The sequence below is a fragment of the Python bivittatus genome, unplaced genomic scaffold, assembly GCF_059951505.1.
Source record: "Python bivittatus isolate LINGU-HERP-01145 unplaced genomic scaffold, Pbiv_v1 ctg000980_np1212, whole genome shotgun sequence".
In the NCBI taxonomy this organism is placed as follows: domain Eukaryota; kingdom Metazoa; phylum Chordata; class Lepidosauria; order Squamata; family Pythonidae; genus Python; species Python bivittatus.
In genome coordinates this window covers 51,617,531-51,644,059 of record NW_028277125.1, presented here as the reverse complement: position 1 = coordinate 51,644,059, position 26,529 = coordinate 51,617,531, and the positions used below count along the sequence as shown (strand labels likewise).

Below are 26,529 nucleotides of genomic sequence, written 5' to 3'. Positions count from 1 at the left end.
AGCACACACAGTGAGGAGTAGTTGCAAGCAGCTTTACTTAGGATTTAGGAGGCAGTGTGTGCACATGATGTATGCACTGGCCAGCAAAGTTCTAAATCCCTAGATAGCTTGCCTGCAATGAGTTCCAAATGGCAGAATCCAAACAGGAGGCAGAATTGTAGTCATGTCACAGTCAGAATTCTGAAAGTCCAAACCTGGGTCATCAGCCATTCCAAGTTCCAAGCAGCTGAATCCTCATAGCTAACAGGTTTAGGAGGCAAATGGATAGAGTTCCAGCAAGTGGAGTGGTTGCTCCCCATGGAGAACTGTTGGGCAGTGGTGGTTGTTAAATGGAGTCTGAACCAAATATACAGTACCAATCATGGGCAAGAACATTCTTGTGATGCCAGAAGCCTTGCATATTTTCTCTGTTCTTCTCTACCCCCAGCCCTACATGATCTGGGGCTGGGAGGAAGTCCTAGATCTAGTTCCTCATCTTCTCATGTCTCCAGCTGACTCAAATGTTTCTTGGCCATTTCTCGCACAGGTGCCTAATTGCTAGTCTCCCCTTGAAGCTGGTATTTGCCCGGGGCATTCTGAGCAGCTTCCTCCATCTCTGACCCTGGCCATCACAGGGGGTATGGTGTTCCAGAGAACAGGCATTGCAGCAGCAAAGGACTGCTTCTTAGGTCCTGTTAAATGAGATTCCGTGATGGACGGGACCTACACCTTTGACTGAGGAATTTTAAGAAAGAGCTGTGCTCTGACTGGGTCTCCTGACTTTAGTATCTATGGCTACCAGTGATAGTAAGTCCCATGTTACCTGGGAGCAAGTCACCCTGGGAAGAGTCCTCCTAGCAACAGTAGATTGCTGTTATTGTTTGAGTGTTGTGTTGTTCTGTTTGAGTGGTGGTGTGCTGTGTAATTCCAGATGTTCATGATATTTTCGTTTTCTTATCATTCACGATTTTTAATATGTAAGCTCGGAGTCCTTTGGAGTCAGGTGGTCTCTAAAGTCTATTAAAATGAATAACAAATAAATAAACAAATAAGACTGTGTCTCCTGAGTAAACTGCTAAATGGATGGAGACACATATGTAAAACAGAGACAAAAGACTCTTAATACCACTGACTTAACATGTGAAGTTGGCCACTCCTTTTTTAAGGTGGCAAACCAAATTCATGGAAAATATTCATATTCAGATGCACCGTGTGCCCAAACATCTATTGTTGGTGATAAACAGCAAGCCAGAGATACTGTCACATACTAATTTGGTTGGTCTTGTGGTAAACTGGTTTGATTCAGGTGAGTTTCTTATGTTCAGTGGAAACAGGACAATGAGGATTTATTTCTCATGATTGACAGCATTACAATGATACCATAGCAACTGACAATATTGATAATGCATGGTAAGTGTGCATTAGAGTTATTGTCATCCTTGAAAGGGATGCTTCATAATGTACAAGAGTACATATGAAGCACCTCATTTCAAATCCTTGAAACAGCTGCATCTTTTTCCAGGTTCGTACCTGTGCTTCATAAGAAATGGCTAGTTGCTTTGTACGCGCTCCTGTAATCTCTGACGTAGTCCTTTTAATTACTTGTACAGTTTTGCTATGCCAATATTTCTTGTCTTACTCTTAATTTCTGCCTTCGGGTTGTCTTTCACTGCTGAAGTGCCTTTTTGGGGTTGACTTTTAATTTGTTCCTTGACCCTGCTTATTGATACACTGCTCTGAATTACTGTTTGGTCTGCTCTACTGTCTTGTCCTATGGCTCCTGGTTGCTCGCTCAAATGAGATTGCTGCCCACAGTCTAGTCATAACTATTGCTGTGCTATGCGCTCTTGTAAAGATGGTCTATCCCTGTTCTTGTAAAGCTGGAGCACCAAAATGAGAAATATGCTACCTCTAAAGAATAAACTGACATGTCACTGGGAAAGGCTGAATGACAAACATCCCTATTCACATTTGATTAAATCAAGACTAACAACATTATGCTTCCTAAAGCTACTATCATGGTTATAAAATGTATTTTTAATTTTTTTATGGGCAAATGTTGCTCAAGTATAAATAGTGTCATGTATAAAAAAAGATTGTGTTTGCCTACCAGATTTTATACAAGTATCGTAGATGTGAATTTGCCAGCTTTGACACATGGCCTGGACACAGAGAAAACAACTTGATTACACTTTCCCCAAAACTGAAAGCTGAAATTTTTGTGCAAAGATCACAAATGGCCAGATAATGAATTACCTTGAGATAAACCACTGAATTAATGTATTAAAAATGTGTTTCTTTCACAGCCTGTGATCTCTATTTAGTCTGTCTCTCTCTTTTATCTGATGATGGCTAAAATAGATGGATGGATGGATGGATGGATGGATGGATGGATGGATGGATGGATGGATGGATAGATATATAGATAGATAGATAGATAGATAGATAGATAGATAGATAGATAGATAGATAATGATATTGATTATCTCCAAGTAGTGGAGGTATAATTTGGCATCCTTCATCTGACGCATTATAGATAGCCCAGCAATCAATTAAAAGTAGGACAGTGATGGTTGAGAAAAGTGTATAATCATATTCATTAATTTGTTGATTTAACTAGTTTTGCTATTAAATTCATAAGAGACAAAAGTAAAACTATCACATCTAATTGCACACCAAATTATTCCCAAACTTGAAACTAGGTCTGTACAATTAGGTAAAACATTGAAGATTTTCAGAGTGATTCTTTTTCTTCTGAGTCAAGAGTCCAATATGGTCACACAAAAAGTAATAGAGGAACTGGCTTTTCTAGAACCTTCCAGTCTGGGTTCAGACCTAGTCTTGGGTTGGAGATGGATTTAGTTGCCTTGACTACTGATCTGTGCTATCATATAGGGGATTGCAACAGTGTTAATCTTCCAGGATCTCTTTGTAGCTTTTGATGCAGTTGACTGTGAGAGAGCTGGGAGTTAGTGGCACTACTTTGCAATGGTTATACTCTTTCTCTTTTGGACACTAATAGAAGAAAGTCTTCAAAAAGCTTTGAACAACCCCTTGGGAATTATTTGGGATGACCTCCAGAAGGTTTAAATTTGTCCCCTATTTTATTTAAGCTCTATATTAAGCTACTGAGAAAAATCTGGCATGGCTCTGGATACTATATTTTTCCTGTTCTGCAAACTGAGACTCTAGGAGGTTGGAAATGGAAGGACAAGCTGAAGCTGAATTTACAAAAACTGAAGTTGTTCCTGGTACTTGAGGGTAGAGTTTAGGATTCAGGCGATATCCCATTTCTCAATGGAATTGCATTCTTCCTTAAGGAACAAGTGTGCAGTTTCAAAGATGTCCTGGATCTAGTGCAGACACTGAAGAACCATAAAACATTTGTGGCAAGGGGTTCTTTTTATCAAGTTTGGCTTATAAGCCAGTTGTGCCCCCCCTCCTGGAGGCTAAAGAGCTGGCGATAAAAGTCCTGATAACTAGATTAGTTCAGTGTGTTGTTAGAATAGCTTTTGAAGACATCTGTGTGAAGAACGTGAAAGCACAGGTAGTGAGTGGCAACTACAGAGTGCCACATCATCCTTGTGTAGAAACAAGATTTCTACACAAGGTTTATTGGTTTCTGATTGGGCACTCCAAGCCCAATTCAAGGTGCTCACTTTGGTATATAAAGCCTTATATACCATAGGTCTGAATTATCCAAATGGCTGCCTACTGCCATACAGTTAATCCCTCATTCTCAGATCTTCAGAGGGGTATCTTTTGCAGATTCTGCAACCGCAGATCAAACAGTGACCGTAAATTCTGTTTTTTCTATGTAAGGCCTTTTTGGCCAAAAAAAACCAAACCACTCCCTCTGAAACATGAGGAAGTTGCCCCTGTTAGTACAGTTTATGAGTGGCTTAAAACTTCTCTACTTTCTAGAATGTTTAAGTTTTTTATGTGTTCATATTTTTAAAAAATGTCTGTATTTGTGGGGATACAGAAACAGAACAAATAACTTCCTGACCTTTCATTTTCTCTACTATCTGCCAAGAAGAGCTTGAGTTCTATGAGAAAATGCAGATCGTGAAGACCTTGACTGGGAAGGACATTACCCTAGAGATGAAGTTTAGTAACACCACTGAGAACATCCAAGATCCAGGATAAAGGATGTATTAAGGATGATTAACAAAGGCTGATCTTTGGTTGCAAATTATTGGGAGATGACTACACTCTTTTAGACTCCTAAAAGATTATCTCCTTATCCAAAAAGAATCTATTCTGTAGCTTGTGTTTCACTTAAAAGTGTGGTGCAGCTCTTTCCAAAGATAATGGAGAGGGAGTCCAGGGATGTAATTGAATATGGCAAGGTCAAGATCCAGAACAATCAAGGCTGATTCCTGCCTGCAAGCAGCTGGAAGTTGGCCACACTCTTTCAAAGTATAGCATTCAGAAGGAATCCATATTGATTCTGGTTCTATAGTTGAAGGATGATTTTAAAACTTCACTGCACTTTGTTTTAATCAGTTTGTGCCGTTCTTCCTTCCCCAGAAGAAACAAAATTGTCAGTGTGATTTGGAGATCCATCACTGTGCAAAGTTTACACAAATAATTTGTACAGTATCTAAAAATATAATACATGAAAAATACAGAAAAGCTTTGAAGAAATTAGATTGATCACTGTAAAAGAAATTATATGTTTGTCTTTCAAGTATACTACTGCAGTTGGGATTGATTTATAGCTTAAACAAGTATTCCACTAGTGTTTTATTAAAATATTTTATTCAAAATGTAATGGCTTGAAAGAAGATACTGCATTTCTAATAATGTTCTCCTTCTGCCCACACTTTTCTTAGTGAGGATTACTAACAATTTTAAAGCCAAACAGGAATTGTACCTTGGAGCAATGGCCACTATTTTGCAAGTACTCCATCAGCACTAAACAGAGCAAACAATTCAAATATACTTTAAAGGATTTTAATATAATTTGCATTCTCACATGCCTTTTTGAATTGTTAAAAATCACTTTTAATCTTGGATAGTACATGATATATTAACCAGCATCTGTCTCATCTCCCTCTGTCTCAGACACATACACACACACACACACATTGTTTAACAGACAAGTAGTTCATTTTCCAGTGTCTAATACTTCAAAAGTTCTGTAAACTACAGGTATGAGATTATTCCTGTAAATATCAGATATTATTGTAAACCAGGGGTTTGAAATGCCAGTGATTTTTTTTTCTACTCTAAATCTTCACTTGGGGATAATTTTGTTTTGTTTTGTATACTATTAAGATACAACAGTATCTGTTTTTTACGTCAGTTGCTCACTCTAACTGAACAGGAGCAGATTGAAGAACCAAGGTCAGTTTCTGGTTACTATTGACTCTTATGAACTGAAAAATCTGCCTTGGAGCCTTCACAGATACAGTGACGTCATTAAGTTAGGTCAGCTAGGAATGGGCAAGCAGGTGGCATGACAGAAATCAATTTTCTTCATCTCTGGGAAGCAGTCAAAGGAACACGTTGTGTAAGATAAGGAAATAATGAGTCACAGATAGCAGCCTGCATGCTCAAATCTACCAGTATCAAGTCCAGGGAGAAAAACTGGTGTTGCTTAACTAATGATCAGAGTACAACATCACAGAAAAAAGCAAGTATAAACAGGCATAATACTGAAAACTACAGACATGCATGTCCTGGTCCCCATTGTTTCTCCCCCCCCCCCCCCGCCCCATTCTCTATGAATATTGCTTTTGCTGTAGTCTCATTTCTAGAGAACGAGAAAGATCCAGAAAGAGCTAAAATAATCTATATGAGGAATGTATCCACCTTGTCTTTTCTTCAGTTTGGGTTTCAGAACCTATCCTTTATGGCATGTGGTGATGTTTAGTTTGTAAATGGTCTTATTTACTTACTTACTTACTTACTTAAGGAAGATAAGAATCTTGCAATATGTGGAAATTCCTCACCTGTTTTATGGAAAATGCTCACCAGAGTAGATATTCACTCCTGAAGGAATCTATCTCAGGATGAATGCTAAATAAATATAGCTAGTATTTGCTATTCCCTCCTCCCTCTCACCCCTGCTTCAAAAACTGATGGAGACTAGGACCTTGCACTTTCTTTTTAAAAAACACATGCCATAGTCAAGGATTCCTTTCAACTTTGCCTAACCTTAAAAAAACAAACAAGCAAACAAAAAACCTTTGTGAGCTATTGGCAAGACAGGCTTCATATCACGGGGATTTTCTGGAATGATCATACAATAACACAACATCATGTGTTCAGGCACTTTATATATTTAAACAAAACAAATTGGGTGTTTCCTGAATTTGGGTTGGGTTTCTTTGAGGGGAGGGAAGGGGATATTTTTTCGAAAAACAATACTGGATCATAAAACTGTCCTGCCAAATTTAACTATAGGATGAAGCAGATTTTTCAACATTGTTGTGTATAATACACACAACCAAACTCACTACATATTTTTGCATTTGGCAGAGGATGCCTTGATTTGTTTGTTCTTCATTCCATCTAGGTCAGTGTTTTTCAACCTCAGCAATGTTTCAGATGTGTGGATTTCAACTCTCAGAACTGCCCAACCAGGAAAAGTTGGCTGAGCACACTAACCTAGGTTGAAAAAAGCTCTAATAGCCTCTTCCTCTCCTTTGAAGTAATTGTCCCAGATCTGAACCCCACTGGCTCTATTTTTTAGAAAAGGATGTTTTTTCTCTCACCAATTGTGATTATGATAATCTTTCAGCTAACAATTTTTCTCCTGAATGTGATTAGTTTTTTTTCTAGTTTACCTCTTTTAAAGAATCTAATCATAGATCTGGAATTTCACTGTAGAATTCCAAGTGGTATCATCCCTAATTTCAGTATTTTACAGATGTGAAATTAAGTCTGAGAGAATATGTTCTGTTAAAAGCTGTGCTATATCAAAATTAAATTATTGCTTAAACACTCTTTCCCACAAGGCAAGCACTCTAGGATCTCACTTGGTTTCCTTGATTTCTTCATCATGAAAAGTCATGCAAATTATTTTTGCTGTAGCTTAAATTATGTTTATAATCCCAAACACTAGCAAATTGTTCAGATTAGACTCCTAGGATAAAGCACAATCACAGCAAAATTCACCCGTCTACATGTTGCATATTTGAGAAGAACTCTGGCAGCAAATGAACAGCAATTCTGATAATATCTGTGGGAAAATGGCAAATAGGAAATGAGATTTGGCAAAAGCAAGCGAGACTTTGTATGCTTCCCTTAAAGCCTAAGGACAAAACTATGTACAAAACAATATTTTTTATGGTGTGGGGGTAGTGAGGTAGGAGGCTCTTTGCTTCAAATCTGAAGCAAAATTTGAGATGATGAGGAATGAAATAATTGGATTTGGACTTGCTTTCCCATAAATGTAGAAGCAGTTCCTGTGCTCACTGTTTCAGTAGGATCGAAGTGACATTATAGGAATAGAGGCTGTTTATAACTTTTCCTCCTACACACCAATATAACTGTCTTTTTTTTTTTTTTTTTTTTTGCCACCACCTCTCCTGATCTACATTCAGCTCCCAGTATCTTCCTCCAGTTGCTTGGCTGGCAAGCATAGCTCATTCACAGATGTCTCTCAGCAGCAGCAAAGTAGGACCGTGTGGGATGCCATGTAATATATTTCTAAAAAAAAAAAAAAAGATTTGCATACTTTGTAAATTCTGCAGAAGTGAGATGTTATTTTAGAAAGGAGATTTGATTTTAGCACCACAGAAAATATATTTTTTAATATAATAATGGTTGAACAACTGCAACTATTCATGATCTGCAAACAGATTTAGAATAAGGATTTATCACTGATAAGGTTTTTTTGATTTTGTTTTTGGGTGGGGGAATAATTTCTGTGGATAACGCTAGTGTGACTTTAGGTCATGTTATGTTTTTCATCCCAGTATGCAGCAAAATATATAGGTTCTCAACATAATTTGAGTTAGAGCCCACCTATCCATTTTAATCAATTGGTAGAAGCCACCAGAAGCAATCTCTAGCATTCCAGTCCCACTATGTGGTCATAGGACATAGTGATTGATTGATGTTGCCTCTTTACTCCTGTGACACTGATACTTCAGAAACATTGTCCTCAAAAATTATCTCTCTCCCCTCTATATTTCCCTTCTTTGTAAAATATATCAGTGAAATCTTAGGACAGAGCAAATATCTAGTGTCCTGGAATAGGCAATAAATGTCAGGAAACAAAATAGTAGTGGTCACCCATGCTACTTATAAATTCACATTCTGTATTACTATATTTGAAAAAATGGATCTAGGGCTGTTCTTATTATAAATATTATTTAGGTTTGGGGATGTGCTTCTCACTCATATACAGCAACTCCCTGTAAAAAAAAAGGGGGGAGAAGAGCAAGACCATATAAATGTGAAAAAGCTGAAGGATGGATTTAATGGAGTCTATCCAGTTTCAACTCCAAGGACAGTCCTTCGCATATGTAAAGCGAGGTACAATGAAAGGCTACCACATTTTTGGTTGTTTTATTTGATTATGCTGATTTTTAATTCTATTGATCAGGAGAAGTGCTTGTGGACTTTTTTGCTCTTGAGGTCCTGGGCACCATGAATATCGATTTGGGTGAATGGAGATACTACTTTGCTTTAGCAGCAAAATGTGTTGGACTATCCCTGTTCAGCTCATTCAAGCCTAACATCCTTTTTTTTTTTTCCTTCTGCGCAAGGACACATCTACAGTAATTGCCAATGCCTTGCCTAAACTAAACATGATTGTCATACAAATCTTCCCAATCACCTGGTGGGTTTATGCCACTCCTAGAGGTCTGTCATCAGGGCTGGTGCTGAACATTTTGCTGTCTGTAGCAATGAAGAAAGTGATGATCAGGCTGGAAGCTGAAGCTTGCTTCAACACTGCAACTGGCAGCAGATTAGCAAAAGAGTCCCAGAGGAGACTCAGCAGCTTCTTCCAACACTTTATTGCTGTTCTCCTGGTTTCTACTGATGAAGTGGCCATTTCACTCTGCCAAACAATTGGCTTCACTCTGTTTGTCACTGGCATGGAACCCTGTTCTTATTTTGGAAGATTTATGTGACGATCTGTGCTGTATAGCATAGTTGGAGCCATAAAAGTTTGCCTCATAGACAATGGATCTAGTTAAAGGTTGACCTTAAGAATTCAGCATGAGGATTGTTAAGGAACAAGCCTTCTGTGAATTGCTAAATAACACTTTACCCTCTCACAGGACATTGTTTTTTCATGAGATGTCCTGAGCCCTTTAGCAAATACGAAAAGGGAAAAGAAAGCAACTGACAAGCTCTTCTTCTGCAGACCACAGTTTCGCACTGTCTGTTCCACTTATTACAGCTGCACAGCAGGAACTTGGCTACTGTGAGAAGCTTGGCCTCACACTTGACAAACCTGCTTTGAATAATATTAGAGAAATGTGACACAGTGGCATTATCATTCATCTTGTGCTAGGGTGGTGCCTCAGGCTGATGTTTGAATTGTACCGTATGCTTTTAAATCATCTGCATTAGTCATAGCTACACTCCACACACTCCTCCCCATAAATGTTCCCCACCCCCCTTGGTTTCTTTTATAGAACAGAAATAAGCAGCCTAACATGCTAACGTCCCTCTGTCTCTCTGGAAAAGATTGATGTGCAGGTTTTAGCAGTGACAAAGTATTCCTTATCACTAAAAGAATATATAGCTCAAACGTCATTTGCCAGGCGGCAATCCAGTTGCCTTTTACACAGAGAGACAAAACTTTAGCACCTGAAAAATGCCTATTGAGGCCAAAGGATGGATCTATATGAGGTGCCCTCTCCTTTAAAACCAATTAGATACCTGATGAGAACAACATCTTAACTGTGAGTTGCTTGCTTTGAGGTAATTGTGATAATCAGGCGTGGAACAGAGAGCTCTTGGGAAACCTCAAACCAAGTGTAACATTTAGTTAATATTAAATTAATTATGGTTTGGGGGCCATAATAATATCTAAAACTTCATCCTCCCCCTCCCATCACCAGAACCTGTCAGCCTTTTGATTCTTATAGAAGATATATCAGGAAAATACCTGTGTTTTACTTATCAATATATCTTCATCTCAAACGTGTGGTCCAGTCAAAGTAGGAGTGGAATGTGATGATTGAAAAAGGATAGAATAATGGACCGAAGGGATTACTGTAATGTTAAGGAGGGAGGGGGCAATGAATTTGTTTGTAGCTGCTGTAAAGAAGAGCAGAAGTCACTTCTTTAATTATCTTTTTTTTACTTTAACTGTATTGCTTTCTGCCATTTTTATTTTCCTTTTTCTCTTTTTCTCTATTTTCTTTATATATTTCTGTATTTGTCTTTTATCTATGTACAAACTCTTAATAAAAATTAAGGCTGTTTCTTCACTTGAAATAATTTTCTTTGCAATCTCTCAAATGAAAAGACTGACCTGTTAAGCCAGATTCTGCCCTTGATTCTTTTCTTAGAAAGGTCTGTGAGTGAACTTCAGGAGAAACTGGGCTCTGGGAATGGCACAACCTTGGCAACCCAACTTCATACTGGTCATATAGTAGGGAAAACCTTGGGTTCCAAGCAAGCATACATACTTGCCAGTCTGTGAGAGTCAAAGGTAAAGGATGATTATCTATCCTGGCAATCTCCTCCACTGGAGAGAGCTCCTGGTTTTGGAAGTAGCCAAGGTGGAACACAGAAGAATAGGAAACAGGGGGCTGGGGTGGGGGGTGGATCTTTTTCCCCTAGCAGCAGCAACAGCCAAAGCACCAGTTCTGGAATGGGATTCAATGTAATGGTATGTGGAAATGACCTTGGGAAGCAGGAGGAAGAGCTGCAGGCTAGATAACTGGCATGTAAAAGATGTCTCAGTCCACAGAAAGAGGGAGGATGCAGGAAGCATTTCAGAAGGGACCCGCCCTAGTTTTCCAGAGAGTAAAAGGAAAGGAGGGGAGAAATACTTTCACTCTTGCAAGATTCTGTTAATATTACCTTACAAAAAGGTAGAGTTAGTACTCCTGGTTGTGCTCCTTCTCTGAACTACCTCAAAGGGCTAACATTCTCCTTGGCAAGCCAAGTGCACTAATCTAAACTTGGCCACTTTCTTGCCTGTCAACCACCATCCTAGAGAGAGCATGCTCTGTCGGGCAGACGATGTTGTAATATCCCATCATTCACTGCTGGAGGCTGATTTGATGGAGCAACTTGTTTTCCTTAAAGATGAACTCCCCCCTTGCTGGACTTCTTCAACCTGTTACTGAAGCAAAAAGGAGGGATAGCCTGTTACCTCACTGTCCAGACCATTGATTCAATGGCTGTAGCCCAGATATGTCCAATAGTCATAAGACACCACCACAACTGAGTCACATTCTGAACTAGTTACTCACTCTCTGCAGCAAATAATAATGGAATGAGTCCCTGATTTATGCCCTTTGAAAGATGCACATGGCTCACCTGGCTGCCCTTTTTAATTCTTGAGACCCGCAACTTACATACTAGTTGGTCTCTTTCAGTCCCAAAGTAATACCAGTCAGGCAGGAATAGACTCCACGTGGGTTTACCTAGTCCTATATCATCTAAATTGGGGTGGGGGTTATCTCTCACATATAACAAATAATCATAATCATAATAATACTCCAATTCAGAGGCTGACTGATTCTGTGATGATTCGGGTGGCTTACAATAAAATAAAATAATAAATAACATTAAAGAAAAGAAGAGACAGAAGGCCAACCCATAATACGGGGGGGGGGGGGACCCCCAAAAAAAAAACACCTAAACCAAAAATAACTGAAAAACCAAAAGGACTCGATCAGCCATCCTACCCCAAGGCCATGGTTTCCTACCTCCTCTCAGTCCCACTGGCATGGCCCATCTATCTTAAATTTGACTTACTAACACAGAACGGAACAAAATACATTAACATTAGACGTACTGAAGGATATTTTCGAACAGAGGACCCAGAAGTTAATCTTAGCAGTGTCTGCTATTACAGATAGACTGTGTCCAGATATTAAGGAAGAGGAACATGTTTTACTGGATAAGGCTGAGACCAATCTGAAAGTGGATTTAAAAATGTCAAGCTACAAAAACAATATGGAAAAAGATGTTACAGTGGATATACAAATGAAACTGGGTGACATTTTAATAATCAAAAGGGATATACAAATGGCAAACCAAAAGAACGACTTAGATAATTTTCCTATATTGGATTTACAAACAAGATTTGTTAAACTTCTGAAGGATTTTGTGAGGAGAGACAAAGAAAAAATGAAAAGAAAACAAGCTCTAGGGCATTATTTGAAGGAATTAAAGATTAAGATAGTTAAAAGTAAAAGGAAGCAGTATAAAGTGGGTTTATTTGATTAAGGTTAGAATAGATATGTTGTTATTTCTGGTAACCCTTAATGGACTTTTGCTCACCAGGGCTGAACGACAAGGTTTTAAAAATTTGTTTATAGATAAGAGATGAGAACTGGGAAGAAGAGATAATTTGTTGTAATTTAAGAGAGGGTGATAAGATGTTAAAATTGTTTATACTTGTGACAAAGGGAAGTCACCTCTTTATATATTTCTTTTTTTTCCTTTGCTATATTTTTACTTTTTCTTTTCTTTTTATTCTTCCTTTTATATTCTTTTTTTTTTGCACTATTTTTTCTTTTTCATAGTTTGTATTAGTTTTTATCTGTATAATTGTAATGCCTAATACAATTATTGTAAATATATATATGTATATGATGGCATGGAATTATGAAGGCCAAGCTCAGGGAGATAAGCATTTTCTTAGCTCACTGGAACCGCGTGGGAGGAACAAAAGGATGAGACTCACACCTCCCTGAGGAATTCACACTGTTGTGGCTGGAGGACTTTGGGAACTGGGGTTTTAGTCTGGGAAGATTCTTGCTAGAAGTTGTAGCTAATAAACATAGCTGGACTCAATTGGCATGGTCTCTCGGTGTTCCTTGGGCTAGGCCTGACAATATCGTAGCTCATTTCAGCCAGCTGAATTCAACCGTTCATTTGTGAGGGAGGGCCAGCTCTTCCCATTCATACAGCAGCATTTTCCCTTTTCTCTTGTCTGCCTCAGCTTGTTAAGCATTCATAGGCTAACAAGAGCCAGGAAGGGCTGATCCTTGCTGTGGGGGATAAACTGGGGTGTTTCCAGGGATAACAAGTATCAAGCCATGGGAGGAATACAAAGTTGGATATTGAATAAATCACAATTCATGAAAAAAAAATACTTTAATTGATTCTGTGGCTCATAAAGGACTGAAACACAATTGCATTTTGTACTGGAAGCAGGATTTTGTATGGTTCAATTAAAAGTAGCATATCATTTGGCAGCCCATTCGTGTTCAATGGAAGTTTAAACTTATCCGAGCATTATGTGACAACTGGAATATAGGATAAAATGCAGAAGTGTTTCTTGCACTTTTGTGTGTTATTTTCTGTTAAGATCGACAGATGATCCAAGGCATTGTGGCAAGCCACTTTCAGCATATGTCATGGGAGTGACACACTAAGTAGTTCCACAGTTCAAAAACAGCAGCATGTATGTACAGAGCAGGGCTATAAAGGCATGAGCTGAAAGATAACTATATTTACATAGTTTGTTGCCCCGATGCAGGACAAGATCTGGAAAATGGGAGCTTCATTTTCTCATGTGAAAAATACAGATAGTTATATCTTTTTCATTTTAAGAATTGCAGCATAAATTTTTCAGGCATGCTAGATCCTTATCAGGGGATAAAGCCTGCCAAATTTCATAGAAACCAGGGCAGTGGTTTTCAGAACACCTCTATTTAAATTCTCCATTTTATTTTAAAAAATCCATATCTAGTTATTTTGAGACAGAATGTGATAAAATATGTCCCAATAGTAGTTCCTTCTGTACAGAATACCTGTGCCAAATTTCAGACGTCTTCACAAATTGGACTACTGCAACTCACCCTGTATGGGGCTGTGCTTAAAGAAGATGTGGAAACCTGAATTACAGCAGAATGTAACTGCCCATTTTTTAATTGGCCAAAATTCTTTACTATGGGACCAGCTGTGGCTACCAGTCTATTTCCAGGTGCAATTCAAGGTTATTACCTATAAAGCCCCATATAGCTTGGGACCTGAGGATCCTTGAGAATGTCTACCCCAAATAGAATCTTCAGGCCCAATGTGACACCCATTAAAAAAAAAGGGGGCGGGGAGCTTCAATTACATCATCATGGCCACCATGCTGACTGTTTAAACCATACCCTGTGTACAACTCTGCTGCCCAACGTGTACAAGCAGGGAATACATGTTGAGAGAACTCACATACCAGGAAATCCAGCAAGAGAGGCCCAACAATTAACTTCCATTGTTGGAGTCTCCTTGTATAGAATAGCTCGCCCTCAGAGGTAAGGCTCTGTAAAGTCCTGGCTATTTCCAAGACCCTTCAGGGGAGGGCTGAAATTGTACTCTTGGAATGTTTGCCCTGTGAATAAGAGGTGGGGATGCCTTTGAGGAGAATATATTTGCAAAATGTGAACTTTGTATTACTGTTTGTTGCTTGGTTGTATTTTGACTTTGTAAGAGTCAGTCTGACCAAATCTTATGCTTGAAATAGCAACCTCAATTCTTTCTCAAGCCAAGACACCTATTATCATCAAGGGGCAATTTCCTGCAGTCATCCCTAATCTTGTCTTGGACCATCTAACTTAAAATCTTAATTCCCCCCATTCATGATCTGGCTACCAGATTTGCACTGGAAAAATTCAGACAGCCACTGAATGAGTAATCATGGCTTAAGTTCTCAAACACCATTCAGCTTTCATTTCATCAGCATTTAGCTTGCTTTCAGTTCAATGCCATTTTTACTGTCACAGTAAAATTTTTATGCATTTGTTTTTCTGTGGCATTACTCTGTGCTTTGGTTTCCAGAGAAACACATTGGGACAGGGGCTTTGTTGAGGCTCAGAGTGGAACAGAGTGAGTTCATTGTGCCTACAGTAACTAAAAATTCAGTTCAAATTACTCCCTTTCGCCTTACATTTTGTGGTTCAGCTGAATCTGACACACACCAATAATTCATACTATGCTACAAGCCGGATACTGAAAACAGTCCATTATAAGAAATTACAGGGCATGTGGCTGCTGTACCTGTATGAAGAATGAGATTTTGAAGTTCTCAATTTAGTTTTTGTGAGAGTTGCCAGCTGAATCAGGCCTCTCTACATCACATATGTTCCTTCAATTGTATGGCAATCGATAGTAATCCTATGAGTAACAGAGGGAAGTAAAAGCTTGAGGGAGTTAATAGCTTGTGTTCATATGGTTGTCAGTTATGAATTGTTTAGTTCTGGCGTAAAAGTATCAGAAATCCATCTTGGTCCAATTGTTCCTTGAATGGAATGACCACATAATAAAAGCTGCTATCCTAATTGCTGCCAATTGACCACTTCTGCTAACAGGTTTACAGTCATGATTTCAGAGAAACAATTGGAAAATACCATAGATGAGTTAAGACAGTCCTCTCAAAATAAAAATAAAAATGAGGAACATTGATTTGTAAGCATAGAACAACCATTTAATAGCATGGAAAAAATAAAGTCTACTGTTGTATTTCTAAAAATAAAACTAGGGATTGTGAACACTTTTCTTGTTTCATGGCTGATTTATTCACTCCCTTGATATACCTCTGCTCAGGTTCCTAGCAAATGAGACAAATGTTCTGCCACCCCACACAATATACAATGTACATTTGATTTTGGCACTTTAATTTGCTCAAGACAGGTGAAACATAAAGCAAAATTGTGGTATTCATCTTACACAATCTACATCTTTCAAGCAAAAGTCCTAAAGAACCTGAGTGTACTGAGTCAATACAAAACATTCTTCTCTAAAAAAATTACATTGGTAGATTCTAACCTACAAAGGACTATTAGTTCTTCTGATCTCACATCTCTACTTTGAATCATAATTATTCAGGGGTTTTATCTGTGGTGGCAATGCAAATGAAAATACTCATCTATAAAATGCAAATAATTAGAGGAGTAAGCCATTAGTACCTAGAAGAAAAGCTTGGATGGATTTAAGGGAAACATAGGGTTGCATTCCAAGAATATAACATGAGTCTGAGACATTGTTTGAAGAAAATAGATGAGAGTGGTAGGTTGTAGCCTATTTGTGACAACTCAACCCTGAAATAAGACATGTAGTATTATGCATAGGAAAGTTGTGCTCATTTATTTTCCATTACTTGAACCTTTCCCTTGTAACTTACTTTGAAGACCTGCAAGCTATTCCTGCACTCAGTTTCCATTTTCTAATTTTGTTTTTTGTTTTGTTTTTTCAACTCCAAGGAGAGGTGCTTTTTGGCATAGCCATTTGATCCCCATTTTATAAATGAAAGATTTATAATCTTTCTTTTGTTGCTGGAAGTATGAACATGGCAGCCAATTAAGGACAAAGATAATCTGATGAAGGTAAAACTGGTAAATTAAAAATCTTTACCCAACTGCCAGCCATATTCAGTTTAAGGCTAGGTATTCTTTGGTTTAGAAATCCCTTTAAGACCATTCGTAAATAGGCTTCAAGAGTTTATTTGCTTGACCAAGGGCCATATGAACACAAAGATTTGTCAGTGAGCATTGCTAACATTTTGATACATGTTACATGAAGCATAAATTATAAAAGTACTTTTTAAAAAACGTTTGTGTTGTACAATGTATTCTAAGACAATTGTCAGAAAATCCATAGAGATAGAAGAAAACATTTTTTGTTGTCAGAGCAGTCTGATTCTCATTTGTTTAATTCTGTTTATGGAATAGAAATCCTACTACCATCTTCTCTCAGTTAGGCTTACATCTGAAGAGACATCAGTAGAATTGCATTTGACTGCATTTGCAAATACATATAACAATTTATTCAAAATTCTATAGAAGAAAAAAGCCTTCCATGAATGGTTTTATATTGGCTACAAAGAAAAAAAGGAAAGATGGAAAAACCCGCTGCTGTGTTATTGTATGGTAAGTTTGTGGTATAATTTCCTGCAAGGATTCTGCAATATTATGTAACTTTGCCTGAGAATAAGCTGAACTGACTCTAGTGTACTTCCTTCTGGCTATACTTGCAGAAGAACAGGTTTTTCAGCTGGTGCCCTTGCTTATTTCTGAATAGACAGGTAAGGAGAGGTATATGCAACTGACATGCAGGAAAGTAATGTATGCAGTTGATGTTCTTGCATACTATGCCTGGGAAAGTTGTGCACAGTTGATGCCCTTAATCATCTTCTTGTTCTCTCCATTTTAACTTTGTCTGCATCACAGCTATGATTTGGCTTTGCAAACACTTCCCAGAATTGTGATGGAAACATAATAAAATAAATGAAAAGATGTCACTTTTGGATATATTTTCTGATTAGATCATTAAGAAAACTATCTGGGCTTCAGATGCAAATACATAACTGTGAAAAGGGAGGGGAAGGAACAAAACATGAAATTTGGCTGACTTCAAGAACGGGTTGAACCAATTCATGGAAGTCATGGGGATCAATGGCAATTAGCCTTGATGGCAGTATGGTTGCCTCTAAAAGGTCATCTGCTGGGAGACTAGTGGGCTTCCTTGTGCAGTTGGTTGGCTACTGTGAGAATAGACTGGTGCACTAAATGGGCCAGGAGTGCTTATGTTCTTATGTTGTGTTTCAGTGTAAGACAGTGTAAGATAGAAATAATCACCTGGATATCTCGTGTGTGTGTGTGTGTGTGTGTGTGTAAAATCATGCTAGCATTTTCTCAAAGATGGCATTATTAGGTCTCGTCTCTTATCATTCTTTTTACAGTTATCTGTCACCTTCCAGTGATGTTATCCAAGAAACACAGCATTAAGCTATGATTTTCAAACTCATAACATTTTATAATACTTTTAGCCCTGAGTTTGTTGATTAAACTGGATGTTACTGGATGCAGGAGTAAAGTAATATGGGTAGGATGTGCTCTTTCTCATGGTAATTTTCAACCTCTTGTCAGAAGTCCTCCTTTAGTCTCATCTGGTGCACAGAACCAATTTTTGATTATACCCTCTTAGATGCTAGTTATGTTCTATTAATTGATTGATTGACTGATTATGTGCCATCAAGTCGTTTTCAATTCCACAAATCCAGTTAGACAAAAGCACCCTGAAAAAAATAGTCTCCATAGATATGGAAATTCAAGGTGCTTTGTTCCCATGGAGTTGAGAACATATGGCATCAGCAATGGTATTCATGCCTGCTTTTTCTTTCTGCTCCTGAATATCCCAGTTATGAACACATTAGTTCTTATATGCTTAAAAAGAAATCTTTGGAATTTCAAATATTCCATGCATTCAGCATACCTTACTAAGTGTCCTTATCATAATACCATTATATTCTAGGAGTTTGTTGCAATAATAATATTTTTTTTTATAAAACCTATGATTTGTAACAGAATTCATGGAGTCCACTACGTATCAGACTTCTCTCAGCAAACCCTATAATTGAAAGCAGGCACAGTAGGCAGTCATGATTGCAGATCTCTGTTAAGTAGATTTACTATAAAATCTAATAACAGAATTCCAGTAACTGCAATATATTAAATGCAAATCCTATTTATAGTGAAAGCAAGGTACAAATTCCTCTACCTTTTTTCATGCCTGTGCAAGCAATGAGCTTGAAGCTTCTTTGTTTTGGGTGGGAATGAAAACTTCCACCTTCTCCTGTTATGGCAATGGACTAGTCTGTTTCTGACTTTGTCAGAATTAGGTTAATGCGTAAAATATTTGGACCTTTGGCTAACATGGGATGATCTTTATGTTGGACTTAAGCCCCAAGTTCTAGTTTTCTTTTCATTTTATTATTAAATAACTGAATACAGATGGAATACAGTAAATGTACTTTGCATTTACATTGGTGCACATATGCTCAGTGGGGAAATGCATGCTTACCATGTAGAAAGTCTGTGTGTGTGTGTGTATGTATGTGTATGTATGTATGTATGTATATGTGTGTGTGTGTGTGTGTGTGTGTGTGTATATATATAAAGAATTTTGATTATAATAGTAAAATGTAATGCAAACTACATTTAAAGAAAGAAAAGACAATAGAGAAAGGAATAAAAAGTGCAAGAAAAAAGAGAGAGAAAAGAAAGAAAAGAAAGAGAAAAGTAAAAATATAATAAATAAAGAAAAAAGAAATATATAAGGAAGTGACTTCTAACCTTCATCACAAGTATAGACAAATTTAATGACTTTTCACTCCCTCTAAGGTTACATTTATCTCTTCTTCCTATATCCCATCTCTTATCTATAAACAAATCCATAAATCAACATCTATTCAGTCCTGTGTCAGCAAAAAGTCTTTAAGGTGTTGTCAGAAGTAACAACATATTTTGTTTTAACCTCAATCAAATAATCAACTTTATATTCCTTCCTTTTACTCCTAAAAGTCTTAATCTTCAGTTCATTCAAATATTGTTGTAGGAGTTGATTTCTCTTAATTTCTTCTTTGTCTCATAACACAGGGTTCTTCAAGGATTTGACAAGCCTCTTTTGTAAGTCCAATAGGAAAAAATTATCCAGGTCACTCTCTTGGTTTGTCGTTTGTATTTTCCTTTTAAATTTTAAAACCTCAGCCAGTGTCTTTTGTAGATCCAGTGAACATCCTTTTCTAAGTCATCCTCTTGGCCTGTCAGTTATAAATCCACTTTCAGTACCTTCTCTATCTTATCAGATAAAGTTTGTTCTACATGTGTCACTCAATAACATCTGTTGGACATAGTCTATCCATAGAAGCAGACATCATTACTGACATTGTTGATATTGTAGCTACTATTTTCTGATTCTGTTCTTCAAAACTCTCCTTCAGTATTTTTATTGTTACAGTGTTTTGCAACATTTTACAGCCCTGTATATTTTTTCTCTACCTAAAAACTTTAGTCCCTTTTTGAAATCATGAAATTACTTATCTTTGTTATATCTTGTAAAAACCAAAACAGAATCTACTTCCCACGAGAAGCTGTTTGTTCTTTATAATTAATTCCAAAATCTTATTGTAAAAGTTTCTATATTCCAGTTTTATATGGACCATCTATAACTTTATCTGGTCCATTTATAACTTTCTAAGATCAAAATCTTATTTAGCTTTTTGCTGTTTATTTCAGATTCTTTAACTTATGATTAAAATTTTCTTTCATTCAGGATTGAAGGCAGACTCACCCAGTGTTTTCCAACTTGTCATTCTGAAGGTCTCTAATAGCTTAGAGGTAGTTAATGAGCAATTTCTGAAAGTGATTAGAAAGTGAGGTTTGCAAACTTAGTGTCCTTTAAAAGTCTCCGCCATGGTTGCGAGCAAGATAGTTAATCCTGTTATCTCCTGGTGCTCAAACCCATGGAAAACTGCTGTCCTGCAGTTTCCTTGCAAGAAGCAGCCATTCGGAGCACATATGGGTGATCTCCCATCCTCTCCTTATCAAGAGAGGTTCCTAGGAATCAGTCTACTCATCAGTTCCTTGGTCTTTGTCATGGTTGTTGGCTCTGCTTTCTCAAAGCCATCTTCAGTTCACCATACCTCCCCTGGAAGCCGAAAGTCTAAGCATTTCTAGAGAGCACAAGAAAATACCATATCTGGAACTCTGAGTATTGTCAGTATACAAATACTGAGCTTGATAGACCAAAAGTCTGATAGTATAAGAAGTCAAAATGATTCTTCTATAATGCTATCCGAGCAGCAAAATATCAGTAATTAAATATTTATTGTATATTCATTGCACGAACAATTCTTTATAAAGCAATTTGTTTACATACATTATTTCAAGGTCCATTGCAATTCTTCCAGAAGTATTAATAGCCTCCAAAACTGACCACGTGAAACTAACATGTGACAGTGGCTTAACTAAGATCACATAGTTTGATTTTAATTGGATACTACTTGGAATTAAATTCTTGCCACTTTGCTACATTTGCTATTAGATGTCTGTCTGAGTCTGGTCACTTTTTAAATGTTATGGCTTGTGTTATAAAATCTGATACATCTGGAGGGCGGAGCTGGCGTCGCGGCGATACGGCGGGCGATCCTGGGCTCCCAGGATCGCAGTCGATATCTCCCCCCCCGGACGGTCCCGATGGACCTAAGCCATCCCGTAGAGATGGCGAACGCAAAGGGCGCGTCCCGCAGATCTCAGGGACGCCGCAAGTCCCAGATTGATCCCAGGAGAAGCTCTTGAAGCCGGCGGAGGAGAGGCAGCCATTTAATGGCTGCGAAAGCCGGGACAGCTCCAAAGGAAGAAGAAAGAGAGGGGTGTCAACCGGGTGAGATGGACCTTTACTATTCAACTATTCTTAGAGAACACCTTAAGTAACTTAAAGAGATTTTTAAAAGTGAAGAAAAGTGGATCAAGCGGCGAGATTGAGCCTTATAAAAAAAAAAGGGAAAAAAAATCCTTTCTTTTTAACTTTCCCTTTTTAGTGGAATTGGCAAGATGTTTTTCTTTTAAAAAAATATATTCTTAACTGGACTGGCTTTTTCTTTTCAATATTTAATAATTCTTTATCTTAAGCTTCTTTTTTGACTAAGATTTCTCTATTGTTATAAGAAATTTATATTTTTTGATTTCGAAATGGGGAAAGTGGAGTTAAGAGAAAGTAAATGAAAGAAAGTTGCACTGCCATCTAGAGGCTCGACATAGTGCCTTTTTTTTCCATTGTGACGTATGCTCAAGAAAAGATAGTGGGATGTGCATGTTTATACAGGTGCCATCCGAATAATTATAAACAAGAAAGTGGAGTTGAAAGCGACTTTGAAAATAATTCAAGATGGAAAGTTTGAGTTAGTCACAAGAGCCTTGATTAGTGGCAGTAGCTCTTCTTTCTGCTAGAAGCTCTGCTTTGCTCTCTATTCTCCCCCCAGTTGGATTTTTAAAGAGACCTAGCCTTTCCCCTCCTCTTCTTTTTTTTTTTTCCTTTTGCTTTTTTTCTTCTCTCTCTTGGCAAGAACAAAGATAAAGAATCCTTTGACTTAATGAAGGTTTATACAAGATAATAGACTATACGAGAAACATAATGCAGAAAAAGATTTTTAAACTATCGAGGATGACTATAAAAAACTGGAAGAAGAGCTGCAGAAATTCCCGCAAAAAAAAAAGAAAAAAAAGATATTAAAGCTAAAATGGACTTAATTAAACATAAAACGGGATCAATGGAAAAGGAAGAAATAGCACAAGAAATTAGAAACATTAAACAGAATTATTTTGAGGCTTATAAACTGAGAATTAAAAGGGTTAATCAACTGATAAATGAAGAGAGACAGACTTGTTCTTGGTACTGAGGGTGAGAACAAGATTATACAAGATTATAATGGAAAATCGTACTAAGAGAATGCATAAAAAGAAGAAGTAAAACAATATTGAAAGAAACTACTCCAGATGCCTAAAGAAAAAACGAGGGGAATACAACAATGATGGAACTGACAGAAGCTTCAAAAAGCAGAATGTTTGAAAGGACATTTATTATTGCTTTCTCTTATCCAATAATATAGAAAAAGGAATAAACAGCTAGATGTTTTGGGATTCTGAATGAAAAGGGTGAACTTAAAACTATGCAAGCGTTGGAATAAAGTATAAAACTGAGATATATAGTTAAAAATTGTATTTGATTGTAAATGTTTTAAGAGATTAGACTAAAATTCATAGATGGTTGGATATAGTAACATATAGATTTTAAACTAGAGACATCTTTGTTGAAACATGTAGTGAAGAATTAAGTATGTTTTGATAGTGGTTAGAACTGTAACTTTTAAGAATTGGAAGAATGAAAAAGTACCTATGCAGGAGGAAGTTATTGAAAATTATGGAATGTGCAGAGATGAGTTAAATTGAGATTTGAAATTAGAGTAAGAAGATAAGTAATTTTATATGACACGGGATTTGTTTTATTAATGATTGGATGAGAAAATATAGTAATGTAATGGATTAGGAAATTTTATAATAGAAATTTGATATTAATTATTATATATATACACATATAATCGATGGATAAAAATGTACTACTAATCCTATTGAAAGTTAAAATTTCTTGTAATAAATGATTCTATAGACTAGCTATGAATGATTAATAATTGTTAATTGATAAGTACACAAGTATATTTTGAATAGATGATATGAGAATTTAAGATTATGAAAGGGGGACCAACGAGTTGGTAACTGGTTGACACACGGTATAAAATGGAAGATGTTTTTTTTTATGCCTTTGTATGTTTTTGTTTGTTTATGTATGTTTTGTGTTTGTTGTAAAGAATAAAAAATTTTATTAAAAAAAAAAATCTGATACATCTGGCAAATAATTAGGTGAAATGACAACATAAAACAACATGTAAACTGGGTGGACAAAGATTGCCAATCTCAAAATGTGAAGTGTTTGATGCAAACAATATATAAGAGCAATAATTTGAATCCTGACCTTTCAGCTCAGAGATTTGGCATAAATATAAATGTTCCATCCGACGAGAGTTTCAATGCAATCAACATTCATACTGTGGTTCTCCCTCAAGCAACATAAATATTTCAGCTTATTGACCTTTCAACCTTCTTTCTTTCATAAAGTTGTGTATGAACATTAACTAAAATTATTTTATGAAAAGTCTCCCTGGCAAGAATATATTATGTTAATCCATTATGTGCTTCAGATATAACAATAGAAAGAATATATCAGGATAGGAATGCTTAAAAACATCTTTCACATTTCTAGATTGAGATTTGAGATGCTATTCATGATGTCCATTGGGGTATAGGTCAACCACCTCTAAGAGAGTATTTTCCAGATGTGTTGGCTTCTGACTTTCAGAATTCGTTATTTATTTTAATTATATTCTGTTTTTCTGCCACAAGACCCATAGTTATGCACGGTGCATTCTGATGACCTGGGTGGAAGATCTGAGATAGAAGGAGCTTTGGGTGTTTTTATAACCAGGATTAATTGTCCTGATTATCCTCCAGGGCAGGCCTGCATCATAGGATTGATGTCCGTTTTTCTTTTCAAGAAAAACCAATTCTTTGCTACAGAAAGTGTTCGCAGAAGAAAAACTACTTGGATTAGTAGGATCTCATGATTGGACTCCCTCTTCACTTCACTTTCAGACTTGCAAGATTGACGTCAGTCTTGTGAAGTAGTTCAGACAGGAAACGTGCCTGGATAAACTAATTCTAGTTTATTTTAAGGTTACATTTACAGAATCTTCAAGTTTGAAAGTACATTTCTTCCTATTATCTTTACAGACCAAGAAACCAGGGAGGGTCCCTTCTGAGACATTTGCCTTGCCCACATTCCTTCTGCGAGCTAAGCTGCCTCCTGTCCAACTGTTCCCCTGGCTGTGGCTCTTTCCCTGATCTCCTAAGGTCATCCCTACCTACCATTACAATCCCTAAACTGACATAAGAATGTATGATGACAGACTACAGGTGAAATGTCTTCATTCTCCTTTGATATGGCTTACTTGCTTTACATGGTAGATTTGTCTTTCATATCTTAATACCAATTGTTGTTTTTACATACGTATTCTTAGATCTGTCCTGCCATTTGACAGACTGCACAATAGTGACTGGAGATAGCATATGCTCAATGGCTCATTTCTCACATCATGTAAAGTTAATGTTGGTTTATGTTGATTAAATAAACCACAATTGGCTAAGTTTAGACAACATTCTAAATTATAGGCTATTGTTTGCAAATAACAATAGATAGGTTGACATCATACAATAAGGCAAAACCCAAACAAACCACAGTTTAGCTAATTTAGCTAACTGTGATGAGTAAAGTCAACTGCTATGATGGGATGGTTAATATGTTCTCATTTTTTCTAGCTCTAGCATTTTATGATTCTGGTGGATAGGTGGGGAGAATTGGTTTTGTGAGAAAATAAGAAATTTGAATATCTAATGCTAACACTGTGGTTTATGTGCTCAAGCAGGTAAAGATAGGTACAGTGGAACCTCGGGTTACAAACGCTTCTGTTAACGAACTTTTCGGGTTACGACCAGCTCCAGCCGCAAAATTTTGCTTCAGTTTGCGAACTCTGCCTCGGGGTACGAACAGGATACGCGGCCATTTTCCCTCCCGTGACAAGGTCCGTGGCCATTTTTCCGCCCCTGACACGTGGTCCGTGGCCATTTTTCCGCCCCTGACACGTGGTCGTAGGGAGGGGGACTCTCCCTCCAAGCAATAGCCGCCTCCCTGTCCTCCACGCCAGAATGGATTAACGGTAATTACATTGAACCTTATGGGGAAATTTGCTTCGGGCTGCGACCAATTCGGGTTGCGGCCAGAGTCACGGAACGAATTAAGTTCGTAAACCAAGGTTCCACTGTATTATACTAAACCAGGTCCAGCTACGTAACCTCTCTGAAAGTTGAAGATCAAGATTTAATCATTAATGCAAATTATTTTCAAACATTTAACAATTACACTGTAAGATCCAATACATTAAAATGCCTTTGTGAACAATAATGCAGTCAAATTGAGAACTAATTGCCTCCTTGCTGTGAGCAATAAAGACTCTCTACTTAGATGAGCCATTAGGTGGATTATCTCATGAACATCTCAGTTTCTTGTCTTACGAAGATTCAATGAAAAACCAATAACAAAAAAGTAATTTTCCTGCTACAACCATATAGAGATATAAACTTTAGAAAGCTTATTCTTCATCAGTACTGTAAAATAAAAATTATTGGCACTTTACACAGTTATCAATTTGTACTTCATCCCTTAACACATTTAAAATTTTAAGATTCATTACACTAAAATTGTCCTTCTGGGTTATTCCTGTAAATTATTCTGTACTCTGTGCATTAATTGCTTTGAATTGGGTGTTAGATTAGCAATAAGCTAGCGGTTTAGATTTATCCTTAAATATATCACATTGTTCCTAAACTAGATCAGGAAAGAAAGAACAGCAAATCTGAAAGAAAAGAATCTTGATTAGTTTTCAAGAAATGTCAACACATTGTTTTATAGAAAACAAACTGAACCGAAAGAGACAGAGAGAGAATCTGCTAATGAAAACACAGGAACATATTTTGCTAACAGAGAGAAGAGCAATATTTTTTCTGTTGAGGGCAAAAAAATTACCCCTTGAGTTAATTCTCAAGAGTTGCATGATGGATGGGTTGAGGCGAGCAGTGAGTGGAACCAGATTAAAATGTGTAAGGATAACCATTCTCTCTTTGAGATCTCTCTTAACCCCCACTCCCCCCCCCCCAAAGCAAGCTGAAAGGAAAGGAAAATTATCAGAGGTCTCGATTAATGTGTGTTTGATTGGGGAGAGAGAGTGAGATTAATCTGAGGGCTCTATAAAGCTTGAATGCTATAGGTTGATTACTTTGTGCTAATATAATATAGTGTCCAGTAATGTAACTATAAGAGCTTTATAAGCAATCACAGATTTCAATAACTTTCATCTAGAGAGCTGATTATACTGTATAAAACTACTCTTTCTCTCTGTTGTTCATGTGTGTTTTAAAGGAGTCAGAAACCAAGAGAACCCCAAAAATGTGTTGCTTT

The 26,529-nt window shown here is 37.2% G+C and overlaps 1 protein-coding gene across 1 annotated transcript; it reads left to right on the top strand.

The window, feature by feature from the left end:
- The first annotated feature begins 4,026 nt into the window (after positions 1–4,026).
- Positions 4,027–4,573, top strand: LOC148213587 (ubiquitin-like). The gene is given in 2 exon segments (XM_088132581.1): positions 4,027–4,120; positions 4,326–4,573. Coding segments are annotated over 2 exon segments (330 nt in total). The 5' UTR covers positions 4,027–4,038.
- The last annotated feature ends 21,956 nt before the right edge of the window (positions 4,574–26,529 follow it).